Below are 14,053 nucleotides of genomic sequence, written 5' to 3'. Positions count from 1 at the left end.
ATTCACTAGCTTTCCATGTAAATGACTCATAAGACCTGAAGGCGAATCTATCGCGGAGGAAGATGAAGATTCTCGGGGTTCGATCAAGTGGGAGCATGCGGGCATGTAAAGAGACTTACATGGTTACACCTCTGAGCTCACAGTTTCAACACGCACACCAGTAAAAAAAAATTGGGGTCACTGTAAATTTGTCCAATCATCAACTTCAAGATGCCAGAACTATTTGACACGCGCAAGTTGTTGTCAAATACTGGAAAAAATAAATAAATAAAAACAAGAGGAGGGTGGATGATGAGAACAAGAACAGCTACCCATTATTTGCAACCACAGCATCCGGCAAATCACATTTATAAGCACCAACAAATGCAATAACACAAGATTTTCCCAATCCCATATATAATCAGCAAAAGAGTTGTCAACGACAAAATATTGAGCAAAACTACCCTACCAATACCATTCATCAGAAGTATGGAGCAGACACAACCACAATAATGAGCAAAAACAGCAGCTATTTTATATTTATTTTTTAACTCCCCTCAAACATCATGATTGATCGCAGTTACTACTAAAGGAAGTTAACTTCTATAAATCAAAGTGACAACATGCTACATTTGGGCATGAGTGTAAGATATTTTTTTCCGTATACAGCATTTTACAAGAGGAAAAAATAAAGGTTACAAAACAAATTACAAATCAAATGAATCGGTGGTTTGATTTTTCCGCTCTTTCTTGCAAAAAAACGAACAAAACCAAAAACAGTTAAAAGGATCTCGATTCACACAAACAAGTACGTCCAAAAGCCAGCACTTCTCTGTACCGACTGTACGTGTCCCAATCAGACTCATGTTCCTGCCAAATTAGTCTCTAATCCACATGTACTAGCGTAATCGAGGGCAAAATTTACTCATGAAAGTTGATTCCATCAGAAGGTATGGAGGGATCAGCAATGTCAGACAGAATCTTTCCGTTTCTCATAAGCAGGCTCTTTCCGTTTCTCAGAAAAGGCTCGTTGAGGAGGCAGGTGGTTCGAAAAGCTCCCTTGAGACGTTTCACTAGCATCCGAGTCTGGTGTATCTGACTCTTCCTCTGCAAGAGGTGAAAACCCGAAGAAATGAGAGATGCAAAAATAAGCTATAGCAGCAATGCCAGGAGCACAGGCTATGCTATTTGGTTGCACCTATATTTGAATATATCTTTATTTGATTGGCATCTATATTGTGTATTGAAACATCAGATCACGAGATGTTGAGGTCGTATGGAAACGAGCAATTGCTTATCAAAATTGACAGGTGAAGAAGAAAAACATGCTCTCAAGAAAATAAAGATGGGGTGATGAAGATGAAAGCCTACCAAAGAGTGTCTTGATGGTTGGCCTCTTTGGTTTGGTGTTTTTCTTCTTCAATTCAGCTGCAAAGGGGAATAAAATAGAACCAAGTCAATGAAAAGATCAATAACAAACTAAGATCACACTGGTACAAACAACTAACAGCAAAAATAGACTAATGAATGGTCAAATGGATATAGTCCATCTTTACAACAAAGAAATATTGAAAGTTATGTCGCCACTTCAATCCATAGTAGCACTGATGGTCAATATTACTTTCCAAACCTCATCCCAGATAAGAAAAAGAGAAGACTGCACAAATGAGGCATGATGATGCACCACTGCAGTTGGACCATTTGATGACACAAGACTATGATAAAAATATATATATCAGAGGAAATTTAGAAGGACCGAAAACCTCTTTAGGTGAACCCAATGGCCAGTATATTAGACCTGAAGTAATGGAATTTCAACCAATTAGCAGTGGCCGTAACCTGGACCTCACTGGGAACGAGAATAAAGGAAAATTTGGAAATCTCGTCACCCAAATGCAACCTATGATATCAAAGATTCTTGAGCATACTAAAATATCAACAAGACAAGACAATGGCCAACATGCATGATAGCCATTAAATTTTTTAAAGAAGAAAGTTCTCCCATGCATGTTCCCATATTTGGCTCTACACCTCCCTTCCCTTTATCACTACTTGTCTTGCCAAACAAAAGGAAGGAGAGGTCACCATTCCTTTTTTTTGATAGGCAAAAATTTTATCAAGAAACTTGACAATGGGTGCATCAAGTCGGGGGAGGGGGAAGGAAATCCAACAAAAGGTTGAATGGAAACACAAAAAACACCCAAATACAATTAAAACGTACAATTTTGGAACAATTTTTTAAAGATACCATCCGTTAAGCTGTGGTAGCATGCACACATAAATATCCCACACTGCCCAAAAGGAGGAGACTAAGGTCATCAAAAAGGCCCGACAGCTGTTCATTGACAACGTCCGATCTCCACCTTACAAGGCTGTAAGTTCACAGTACCCACTTAAAAACGTATCATATCAACTGTGCGTGAAAACGACACACACACACAAACAGAGACAGAGAGAGAGAGAGAGAGAGAGAGAGACCCATCCCAGGCACTTGATAATCATTGACAATTTCGAAGTTCTTATACGTGTACCCTACAAAGTTGATGTCCTTGGATGAGAGCATCTGCAGAGAGGAGGAGAAAAAATGAGAGAGAATCAATACATGGAGGACACAAAAAAGAAAAAATGTTAACAGCAACACAAGGATATGAATAAATAGTCAGCAATAAAATGAAACCTCAATAACACAATTGATGAATAATAGACATTGAAGAGGAAATTCCCCTGCAAATGCACTTGCCGTGTATTCACAAGCAAACAACTACTTATAGACGGCATGTTCACAATTTCTAGTAAGCTCAATCACTAACTCAACATTTGCATGCTAGTAAACTCGTCATGGGTTCGAGTAGCGGGAGCGTCATCGTGAGGGAGGGATTGTTGGGCCCGGAGTGCCCCCATGGATTTGGTTACACAATGCCACTCCCGGCGACCGCTCTAAAAACAGACTTGTGGAAACAATCACTGAAAGATCGTATGTTCAATGTCACAATATTTAATTTGCTTTATTTAGCAAAACAACAACAAAATAAGAAAGCCAGTCAGTCCCAACAAATTGGGTTTGCCTACATGGGCCAGCTTATCAGTCAATCCTGTGCAGCTTTACCTCTTCCTCTCCTCTTTTTTTTCCTTCTCCATAAGCCTCTCCAAAGCTATAATTATAGTCAAATGCAGTCACTATTGTCATTGCTCAAAGCGTCAATAATTTCAACACAAGCTTCAAACCTCCGGGTATCAAATACTGCTTACATCAAACAGCTGTTTCAATTCCCCAGTACATGTACTTTGTTGACTGATACAAAAAGAAGCTCATCTTTTCACCATTTTAGCTTAGGAACGAAGACAAGCCAACAAGGAATTGTTATATGTTGAAACTTGAAACCAAAGATGATTTGAAGTCCGAAAACACATAAGAATCTATGAAAACCACATATCTCAGTTTAAGCTCCAAACAGTTGCAGCCAACAGGCTTACCTTTCTCCATGGACCTGCTCTGGATGAACTTTGAGATTGGCTATCAGACTGCAGACCCAAAAAATAACAGAATAAGACACTCATCGAGGGTGACAAAGGGCGCCTCAACACGTCACCTCTACAAATCCAACAAAAGAACTAGGGTTGAGGGGAAAAACAACCAACCTCATCAAACTTCTCAAAGTTTTGAGTATCCAACTCATCTTTGACCTCAGGAAGGAATGCAGCCTCCATTTGGTATATCCTATCCCAATCAACACTTTTGAACCAGGGATGAGCCTAAAATAAAAGAAGCAACCATCTAATTCCTATTATTGCAATCCACTAGCAGAACAGATAGAGAAGAACATAGAACAGGACACACCATACTACACCTTTATTTCATAAGCGCCTTTTGAGCCTAGTCTCTGGTTGACATTGCACAGTAATTTACTAATAAGATCTTTTGCTTCGGGAGATAACTTTGCTTCGTCAGGAAACTTTAGATGTGTTCTCCAGTTGACTATCTGCACAAGTGAGAGAAGGAAAAACCTTACAAAGAAAAGAAATTAAGAGAACAGTTCTACCATGTATTATCAAGTACTTCATGTGAACAAGCATTAAAATATAAATATCGACAAAGAAAATACGAGGCCCACTAGGCTGCAGGATGAACAAATAACAACAGTCAGTTTAACAGAGCATTGTAGTAGGAGCAGATCTGTAATGATTGATCAAGTATCTGGGACTACTTGAGGACATAAAGTATCTAGAATCCTGGATGGTTTATTATCCTGAGGGCCACCAAAAGGAGCTGATTTGGCCATGAAACTATTCAACATCCTTTGAATGCTACATCTTTCTTGTCATAATGGTAGTATTAAACCCCCCGGAGCATATAAACCACAAAAGCAAACAAAATTGTAAGGAGCATGGCGTTAGTAGATCCACCTGATATTGGTTAAAGATATAATTCAGCATCTGCAATTTTACCTTTCTACATGTTGACATAGGATCATCAGAATAAAAAGGAGGATATCCCACGAGCATTTCATACATAATAGCACCAAGCGACCACCTAAAAAAGCACCAATCATAAGTCTACTAGAAGTCTAAACCTAGTTTCATAAAGCCTAAACTCATCAACCCATGAAATTAAATTTGATTATGCCAGGAACAATATCACTTTTCAAAAATGCAATGGAGAGCACAATAAAATGATTTGTAACCAACAGACATCCAAAGGTCCCGCAATAAATATGAATAAATCACTAACCAATCACATTCCATCGCATAACCTTTCTTCAGCAAAACTTCTGGAGCAATGTAATCAGGTGTACCAACAGTAGAATAAGCCTGCCATGTCACACTAACATAAGCTGAACAGAATAAACAAACAGAACCATGATAAAAACAAACAAACAAACAGGACCTAGTGGAAGCCACCAACAAATCTTTTCAAAGTTTCAATTAGAATAACACAGACCAAACAAAATGGTCTTCCTTCTAAATTTGCTATTTACTGTATTGTTTATAAGTGAATGACATGATTGAGCCCAAGACTATTTCCTCTAGATGACACAAAAAAGAAACCATAACTCGAACAAAATGTTAACTTTATCTTAACAAATACTCCCATAACTGAGCAAGAGAATAAACAAAAGACGAGAAGAAACGGAAAACGCATTCAAGTAAATATGAGCTTACAAGTGTCCTCCTGTTTTTCTGCCAATGCTGCAATTGCTCTTGCTGAGTGCGCTTTGGTGCTAAAGGACGTTCACCATTTTGTGAAGTTCCATTAAAACTGTCCACCCCTGAAAAATCCTTCTCTTCGAGAGTGCTGCAATCTAAGGGTTTACATAGTCCGAAATCTGATAGTCTTAAGTGACCATATCTATCAAGCAGCAAGTTATCAGGCTTAATGTCTCTGCAGCAGGCAAAAAGAAGGAATCAGATTATCTGAAAGTAGCAATCACAATAAAACTTTAAAATACAAATAACATTTATGCATCGAACACCGCTAGCTACGAACCTATGGATGTAGTTATGCTTATGAATGGATTCAATCGCCAAAACTGTTTCCGCAATGTAAAACCTGGCCTCATCTTCAGTCAATGTATCCTTTCTCATAAGCAAAGTCATCATATCTCCACCAGGTAGGTATTCCATGATCAGATACAAAAACTCTTCATCTTGGAAAGAACAGTATAGTTTGACAATGCAATTGCTATCCACCTCCGCAAGCAGATTTCTTTCAGCTTTCACATGCTCAACCTGAAAGAAATAATAAGCTAAGTACCAATAATCTAGTGAACAGACCACAATACTAACATCTGCAAGACAGTATATTATCGTACCTGGCCTCTACGAAGCATCTCTGATTTCTTAAGCTTTTTCATTGCATATACTTGACCTGTTGTCTTTTCTCTACAAACCCTAACCTGCACCAGGAAAAACCCAAATAAAGCAAATAAAGTAGGTCAATGATGAATTACAACACATCAGTAACAAAACCAAGAAAGCAAACATTGCATGCATGATACATCTATTCTCAAAACCACTGTTCAAAATCTCAAAAGAAAGGAGGGAAACAGAAAAAGGAAAAAAATAAAATGACGGGGTAACAGTCCACATTGAAAATTTTCAAGTCCTGTCTCTCTCAACGCAAACTGTTGTTACTCAAATTCTGAAACAAAGAGAGACTGTTCCTAGTGGGGGTGAATGCCAAACTCAAAGGGAGTCCTATAAGGACATATTACAGGATATCATACCCCGCAACAAATAGGAATTAGAACAATAGAGCAAATCATGAATGGCTGAAAAATATGTACCTCCCCAAATGCACCCTTTCCAATCATAGTCAGTAACTCAAAATCGTCAGCACCCATTTTATGCCTCTGAAGGCGCATGTATTCAGTTTCTTTCTTCTCCAAGAATTTTAGGAGGTTGCTTTGATCTTCCTCAGAGACATCAGCATCAGCCAACTTCTTCTCCAGTAAATTTCGTCTGCATGAGGGAAAAAAAAGGGAGGTTTAGACATGATATTGCACTCTTAGCACCATGAATGCGGCTCTTAGATCTTATTAATAAAGAAGCTCCACTATATCAGCAGCTTTCTAAGAGTGATTACAATTATCATAAACCTCGGGGCGATAACTATTGTCATATTATGAAACCTGGACAAATGTATGTCGAATACAAATGTGCATGAGACAAAAAGAACAGGGAATATACGGAATTCATACAAATACCCTTGATGCATTTAACAAACATCTGACATGAAATTTATCAGTGTCTTCAACTAAGTCAACAGGTGAACATCACGACTAGGAGAGGGGCCAGTTCCTCCCAAAGGAGAACTGCATTGTCTAGTAACAAGAGATGTGGCACCTCCTTTTTATGATTTTTTCCAATTTTCTAAAAGTCGCTCGGCGTTCGTCGCTCGGTCGACCACCTTCGAGCTTCGAGACCTATTAATCGCCGATTAATCGGCTTGTAGCAATTAGTCGGGTTTTTATTTATTTATATATAAATACTCCCCAATGACAACTCTCATAAAAAATTGAACATTCATCTATCAATCCAACAACATCAATTGTTTTTCAAATATGACAGAAATCTCTCCTTTACAGAAAACTGTTAACATGATTATAACACCAACTGGTACTAGGTATGGGCCGTTCATTTATTAGTCACTTACCAATTATAATAACTTGTCAATATGGGTATGGGCTTTTAAAAAAAAAAACTAGTGTTCGAGGTCGGTGGAGACGTGGAGTGAGTGGAGATCTCGAATTTGAGAGAGAGAGAGGCGATAGGCGGCTCGGAAATCTTGTGTTTTACACAGAGATATGACATGACAGGTGACTCCGAGATCGATCAATCGATGACTGGGTGTTGAACAAGCCCTAAATACTGTGATTCAAAACCCTTAAAATGGTATGAGTATATAACAGTTACACCTCTTGATTTTCCAAAATTATAGATTTTATCCTTATTAATCGCCGATAGCCGACTAATCGCCCATTAACCGATTAATCGACTTATCCCCGCTAGACGCCGACTGACTAATCGCCGGTTAATCGCCGACTAACTCCGATTAACCTCCTGACCTACTAATTCAACCTTCGAGGCATTAATCTAATCGGTTAGGCCAAATTTTCGATTAATCGGCGATTAAATCCTTCTTTTAGAACACTGATTTTTTCTAATCTGTTAGGTGTTGAGGAATGAGGTTCAAATTTCAATATGTCGTGCCTTGGCTAGTGAGGCTTTGTCCAGTTGGAAAGTTAGGAATGATGGAGTACAAACCCTAGGACAGCCTTTATATTTGTCGTAAACCATGTAAAAGAAGAGGAACATAAGCTCTCTTCAGAGTGACATACCGATCCTTCCTTTCCTGCAGGTTCTTCATCTGCTCCTTGTAATGATTCTCTATATACTGCTTGGCCGCTGCAACTTTCTGTTTTGTAATATTCGATGCTTCTTCAGCCGATATCGGCTTTGAATCTTCTCTTCCCATGGAAGGGGATTCCTTGTTCTTAGGCGAAGGTCTCACTCGATCTCGCGGCTGAAACTTCTGAAACCAGCTCCTAGCTGAATCCATCACTCAGAAGCTACCTCAACAACATTCAATCATCTGCGTAAATCTAGTATGCCCTACACATGCCGTCCACCAACGGGTATCTTCCTTTAGCACTTTCACGACAATTCCCCACATGCAAACATACTCAAACTCCCTCAATCTGCAATAATAGCCAAACTTACATAATTTTCACCCAACAGATATCTTCAAATCTTATCAAATTCAGAAATACATGCACTACATACAAACACACAAATATGTCAATGAAAATCAATAATGGTAACCATTAATCATCTTTCTTCCCTCATAAGGTTCATAAATCCAGATTTTCCCTCGAATTTGTAAATCCCGTGTCTGTACGACGAATATAGCATGAAAGGAGAGACGAAATAAACCAAATTCAACCCCCCAAAAAAAAAAATTTATTACTCACATATCACTTATTTGAAATGAAAAACATCAAGAGAGACAATAATAGCTAAATTTACACAGATTTCTCGGGAAGCTTTCGAAAAAATACAAGCTTCAGGATCCAACCACAAGAGTCAACGGATCAGAACGCAATCCCATTCACGAAATCCAAGCACGATTCACAAAATCCATGTACGATACGAGAAATCAAACGAATCTGAATAGACATTTAATAACGAAACCCTAGAATCGAAGAACCAAAGAAACGACAGCCCCGGAATCCGGATTACCGTGTAACTGTGGCGACGAGGAGAGAGAACGATTCGATCCAGGGAAGGCTGTAACGCGAAGACGAACAAGGATTGTGTTGCGTGTTAATGTATGTCGCGAAATTGTAACTAACGGATGGAGAGAATGGGACACAGAAGGGACGAACGGACAGTTAATCCGCCATTCTCGCTCGCAGGCAGAGGATGGATCTTCTCTCTCTTGTTTTTCTCTCTCCTCCGGTCTTGCCTGTTCCGTCCCGCTTATTTACTTACGTGCTTCCCAATACTCTCCCTTTTTATATAGGTTTTCCCGTAATCTCTGAAAATAATTTGTGAACAATAGGGGCCTAAATTTCGCTTTTACTAATTGTTTTAGTAATTTATTTTGGGAAAAAAACTGAAATAGTCCCTGTAGTTAAGTATTTATGTCAATTTGGTCCCTGTAGTTGTAATTGGCTCGATTTACACTCTGTACTTTTCATTTTGTTTCAATTTGGTCCAATTACTAACTTCCGTTAGTCAGCTGTTAGTCCTTTAAACAACAAAATCATATGGCCCCCTTTTTTGGGGTTAAAATAGACTCGTTCGGCTAAATAAGCCAACTGGCTTATTTTTTATCCTTATTGAATTTTTTTTCGTATTTGTTAGTTTCTTGTCAATTTTTTTGGGGTTATTGTATCGTCATGACGAGAGGAATCTAAAAAATAAAAAATTATTATCGAAATCCAATTTTTTTTGAATAAAGACAAAAAAATTGGCTTATTGGCTTATTTTATCTTTATTCAAAAAAAATAGGTTTCGATCATAATTTTTTACTTTTTAGATTCCTATTGTTATGACGATGCAATAATTCCCAAAAAAAATGACGAAAAACTAACAAATATAAAAAAAATTTGAATAAGGACAAAAAAATTAGCTAGTTGGTTTATTTAGCTGAATAGGGTTACTCATTCCCCTCTTGCCCTAATATACCTCTGAACCAAAATACAGCTCATTATTCCATTCTCCATTGATATGGAGGCACTTGAGAAGAAATTTGGTTATAATTTTCTACAAAAAGTTGTCATCGAATTCAGCATTTTCATGATCAGCCATGAGGCATCATAACCACTGATATTGTCTACATGTTCAACTTGTGGACAAATACTGAGATGCTTTATTTTTCTGCATAGTACTGAAAATGCATATAGAACCATGTCCAAAAGTCACAACATGATATAGATCCAAAAGTCACAACATGATAAATAACCATGTCCAAAAGTCAGAATATTATATAAACCCAGTTCCAAATTTACCATGTCATAACCTAATACATAGACATAACAAATCACTCAACTAGGTTACAATAAACCTAACTTAGCAGCCCAAGTGGTTACAAAAAATAGTGCCTTGTCATTCTATTCATTTTCCTACACTTGGCCCATACATTGATTCCTGACTAGGAATGTTGAAAAATAAACCTAAGCCAATTTTTTCGTCTTTATTCAAAAAAAATTGAATTTTGATAATAATTTTTTACTTTTTAGATTCTTCTCGTCATGACGATGCAATAACTCCCAAAAAATTGATGAAAAACTAACAAATACGAAAAAAAAAATTGAATAAGGACAAAAAATAAGGAAGTTGGTTTATTTAGCCGAATGGGTCTGTTTTAACCCCAAAAAAGGGGGCCATATGATTTTGTTATTTAAAGGACTAACGGAAGTTAGTAATTGGACCGAATTGAAACAAAATGGAAAGTACAGAGTGTAAATCGAGCCAATTATAACTACAGGGACCAAATTAACACGAACACTAAACTACAAGGACTATTACAATTTTTTTCCCATTTATTTTTAAACGAATATTCATCTTGATGGACAAAATCATTAAAGATAATGTTTGGTTCATTGTGACTAAATTATACTAATAAATTCTCCGCCTTATTATTGCGACTAAATTACACTACTAAAATCTCCGCCTTATTTGAATGCTTGTATAGTTGTCTCGATATCAGAAGCGTTCAAAAGTACCGTAACGAATTAACATTTTCTTAATATGGATAAATGGTCATTTTATTTTATTTTTCTTGTCGACAGTGATCATTCCATTTGAAAGCGAGCCGATGAATGTTTGACTCCGGAAAAGAGATGACGTTTTATTTTTCAGAGCTTTTTTTGAAAATAAAACCGTGGTCTTTTACTGCATGGGAAATACTTGAGTGTATTTTTTTAATTTCTCATACCTCGAGTTTTTTGTGTGCTTTTCGTAAACCTGGGGCTCTGTTCTTTTGGCATTAACTTAAACTTAACTTAACTTAAAAATTTTGTCCTTATTTGAAAAAATTTTGCATTTGTTGATTTTGTGCGTAACTTTTGTAGGTTATTGATTCGTCTCGATGAAAGGAATCGAAAAAATAATTTTTTTTTACTTTTATTACCCAAATATTTTGAGAAATAACTACTTTTTAGAAAGAAAATATTAAATACAAAACCATCCTGACGATATTATAAATTGAACAATAGTACTCCATAAGCAGCCAAGTCCCTGTCCAAAAATAAGTCGAGATGTGCGTAAGCTAGTTTGGACACTTGCGTGATCAAAAATAAATAAATAAAAAGGCTACACATTTTTCATTTGTTTGGCTGTTTCGTTAACCAACAAAAAACAAACAAAAATACGTTGGCTGGGCTAACTTTTGACTTTTTCATGTTTGGAACGTTTAAAACTTTAGACTCTTTTGGGATATTGCTTGTCCAAGCTGAACGACTTTTGTTTGCCAGTCCAAACACAGCCTTATAATTTATATATAAATTAATTAACGTGGATTCAATGCATTTAAACACAAAATGTGGCCACGTTTCATTGTCCACATTGTTTAAATTACAAAAAATTCGCTCCGGCCTGTTCATCGGAATCCAAACGGTTCATTTCCCATGTCCTATGTTTCTTAATACTGTATATAATCTATACTGATCAGTTTTGACTTTGGTGGAAAAAACGATCCATATTTTGGTAATTCGCGTCTAATTAGTATTGTCCATTAGGTATACGGACCCGGGAACCCTGTAGCGTAGGGTGCACGAAAGGATTCCCGGTTCCTGGAGTTATATAAGTAAATGATATCCAATTCGGCAAACCTCCGCAATTATAAGGGGTGAATTTCAAGTAGTATCTGAAAAAGGCAAAAGGAACGAAAAATAAGGATCGGCGTCGACGTCCCTTAGAAATGGGGCATTATGGGGCCATTCATTGTCCATTTGAACAGAACCAAACGCAATAGCACAGCTTATTTCTCAATTCAAAAGCATGATGACATTCCCTCACTGGATGGGAACATGGCAACTAATTTAAACTGAACTCCACCTACAACAAACCACATTGTCTGATACGACGTACTCCAGTTGGAAGGGAAGACTGTCTTTGGGTCTACTCTTGAAGAGAGTATTCATGGTCACCGCAAGTACGGTCGCGTGGTGCCTCAGATTCCTCGCTTATCACATTGACGCGGGGTTCACATATTTGAATTTGGATTCCACAACAATGTATAGTACTAGAGTGTATGGTGGATAAAGGGATTGAGCACTGAATAATTTTTCCTATTATTACAATCCATTATTGTGAACTTATTTTTCTTTTCCGTTTTGTGTGTTTTGTTTGTCTTTTTTTCTGCTAGTCCGGAGGTGGCTAACGTGGATAGCTTTGTTAAGTCTTTTTTAATGCAAATTACGCATTTTTTTTGTTATATTCGCGTCATATTTTTTGGATTAATCAACTGTCTCGATGATAGTAGTCTAAAAAGTACAAAATTATAACAGAAAGCAAAGAAAAGAGTTCATGAGATACGAAAAAAAAATACCAAACAACTGTCTTATTTGGATTTTTCAATAGCTGTCCATGTTTTTATACTTTACTGATTCGTCTTGTCGAGACGAACGATTAACTTCAAAAATTACAATGAAAAGCTAAACAAAAAGTTAAAAAAGTAAAAAATATCAAAATATGTTTCAGACTCAACGCAACACGAGTCTATAAGCATATGGATCCACCGGTCATTTTCATCATGCTAAAATCAAGTCATTTTTGCCTACGACCAAATTTAGCAAACCTAGGCAACTGCTCTCTCATAAAAGGTTTGAAAGTATGTTTGTCATTTTTAAATTGTGCCTCCCCGAGGGATCTCGTTCACGATCTATCGTTATGCCGAAGTCTTTACGGTTAGTTTATAGTGGTAATTACGTTGGTCGCCCTTTCCTTCATCAGCTTCTTTACTCAAGAAAAAAAACCTACCTAAAATTAAACCAAAATTATTGATGACTGATCTCTTTTACAATCTATGTCATTATGTCGAAGTCCCTACGGTTAGTTCATGGGAAGTAATTATGTTGGTTGCTCTTTCCTTCATCGTGTTTACTTAAGAAAAAATCCTACCTGACAAGTTAAACCAAAATTAATCGGATAATGTTTTTGAGAGAACAACTCGTGGAAGATCGTAGATAATAGAATACATAAGCAATTATCATCCATTTTGTTTGGAAAATATCATTGAACTAGATAAAAGCATGCTCATTTACTATATCCAAATTATTAATCATCATTCCTATCATTTCCCTTCCTTTATAAACTCAAAAGGTAGTTTAGTTCTCATTACATACTGCCAGAAGTCTTCAAATTTTTGGATAACATGATATAATGATAAAAGAGATAAATTTTATCTCCTAAATTATACAAAATTTTTTTGGTCAAACGGAAATATGTAAATTATATGCATTTAATTTATCTACTTTCGTCCGTAAACTATGTAAGCAACAATTTTGTCCCTCAACTTTCTAATCGCAATATATTTTGTCCAATTTTTAGGTACAATCTTGTCCAACTTTGAACAAAATAGATTGCAAACCGGATGGTTGAGGGGACAAAATTATTGTTCACATAACTTAAGGTCGAAGAAGAAAAAATGTGAATAGTTTAGGATATTAAAGAAAAAAACGTCGACCCCGTTCGTTTAATTATTTTGGATTTTAATCATTATTCTATTTTTCTCCAATCATTGCTCTCATTTTTCTCCAATTATTATCCTTATTTTTCAATCATTACTCTGTTTTTTTTCTACACTATTACATACAAATCCAAAATCCCAAAACTAACGGAGTCCTAATGATAAACATTAAAACCTTATTTGGTCCCATTCAGAAATTTTCTAGTGAAATGACCTAGGCTAAGTTCCGCTAAAATTTTTGAGATTTTTCTTGTTTTGTCATTATTCCAAAAAAATTCACATTTGTTATTTTTGCACATAACTTTTTTGAATTATCGATTTGACTCGTTAACACAAATCGAAAAAAGTAATTTTTTTTTAACCCAAATATTTTTAAAA

At 36.5% G+C, this 14,053-nt stretch overlaps 1 protein-coding gene across 1 annotated transcript; it reads right to left on the bottom strand.

Annotated features, from left to right (window-relative positions):
• Positions 1–509: 509 nt before the first annotated feature.
• LOC131313080 (uncharacterized) lies at positions 510–8,984 on the bottom strand. Its single transcript, XM_058341165.1, has 14 exons — positions 8,719–8,984; positions 7,818–8,177; positions 6,264–6,438; positions 5,790–5,873; positions 5,465–5,706; positions 5,140–5,359; positions 4,709–4,788; positions 4,426–4,510; positions 3,828–3,959; positions 3,619–3,732; positions 3,454–3,501; positions 2,458–2,542; positions 1,351–1,407; positions 510–1,086 (listed from the first exon to the last, which is right to left on the bottom strand). The coding sequence occupies exons 2-14, from the start codon at positions 8,036–8,038 to the stop codon at positions 950–952; spliced, it is 1,680 nt and encodes a 559-aa protein (XP_058197148.1). The 5' UTR covers positions 8,039–8,177; positions 8,719–8,984; the 3' UTR covers positions 510–949.
• Positions 8,985–14,053: the final 5,069 nt, after the last annotated feature.

This window comes from Rhododendron vialii, chromosome 13a, assembly GCF_030253575.1.
Source record: "Rhododendron vialii isolate Sample 1 chromosome 13a, ASM3025357v1".
Lineage (NCBI taxonomy): Eukaryota > Viridiplantae > Streptophyta > Magnoliopsida > Ericales > Ericaceae > Rhododendron > Rhododendron vialii.
This window is presented reverse-complemented; position numbering and strand designations above follow the sequence as displayed.

Bases quoted from the DNA above. Each gene is read 5' to 3' on its own strand.
- LOC131313080 (XM_058341165.1), bottom strand. From the start codon at position 8,038: ATGGATTCAGCTAGGAGCTGGTTTCAGAAGTTTCAGCCGCGAGATCGA. The intron at 5,874-6,263 runs GTACATATTTTT...TTCCTGGTGCAG, and splicing joins GAAAGGGTGCATTTGGGGAG to GTTAGGGTTTGTAGAGAAAA. The intron at 1,408-2,457 runs GTCTCTCTCTCT...TCCCCTTTGCAG, and splicing joins TTATCAAGTGCCTGGGATGG to CTGAATTGAAGAAGAAAAAC.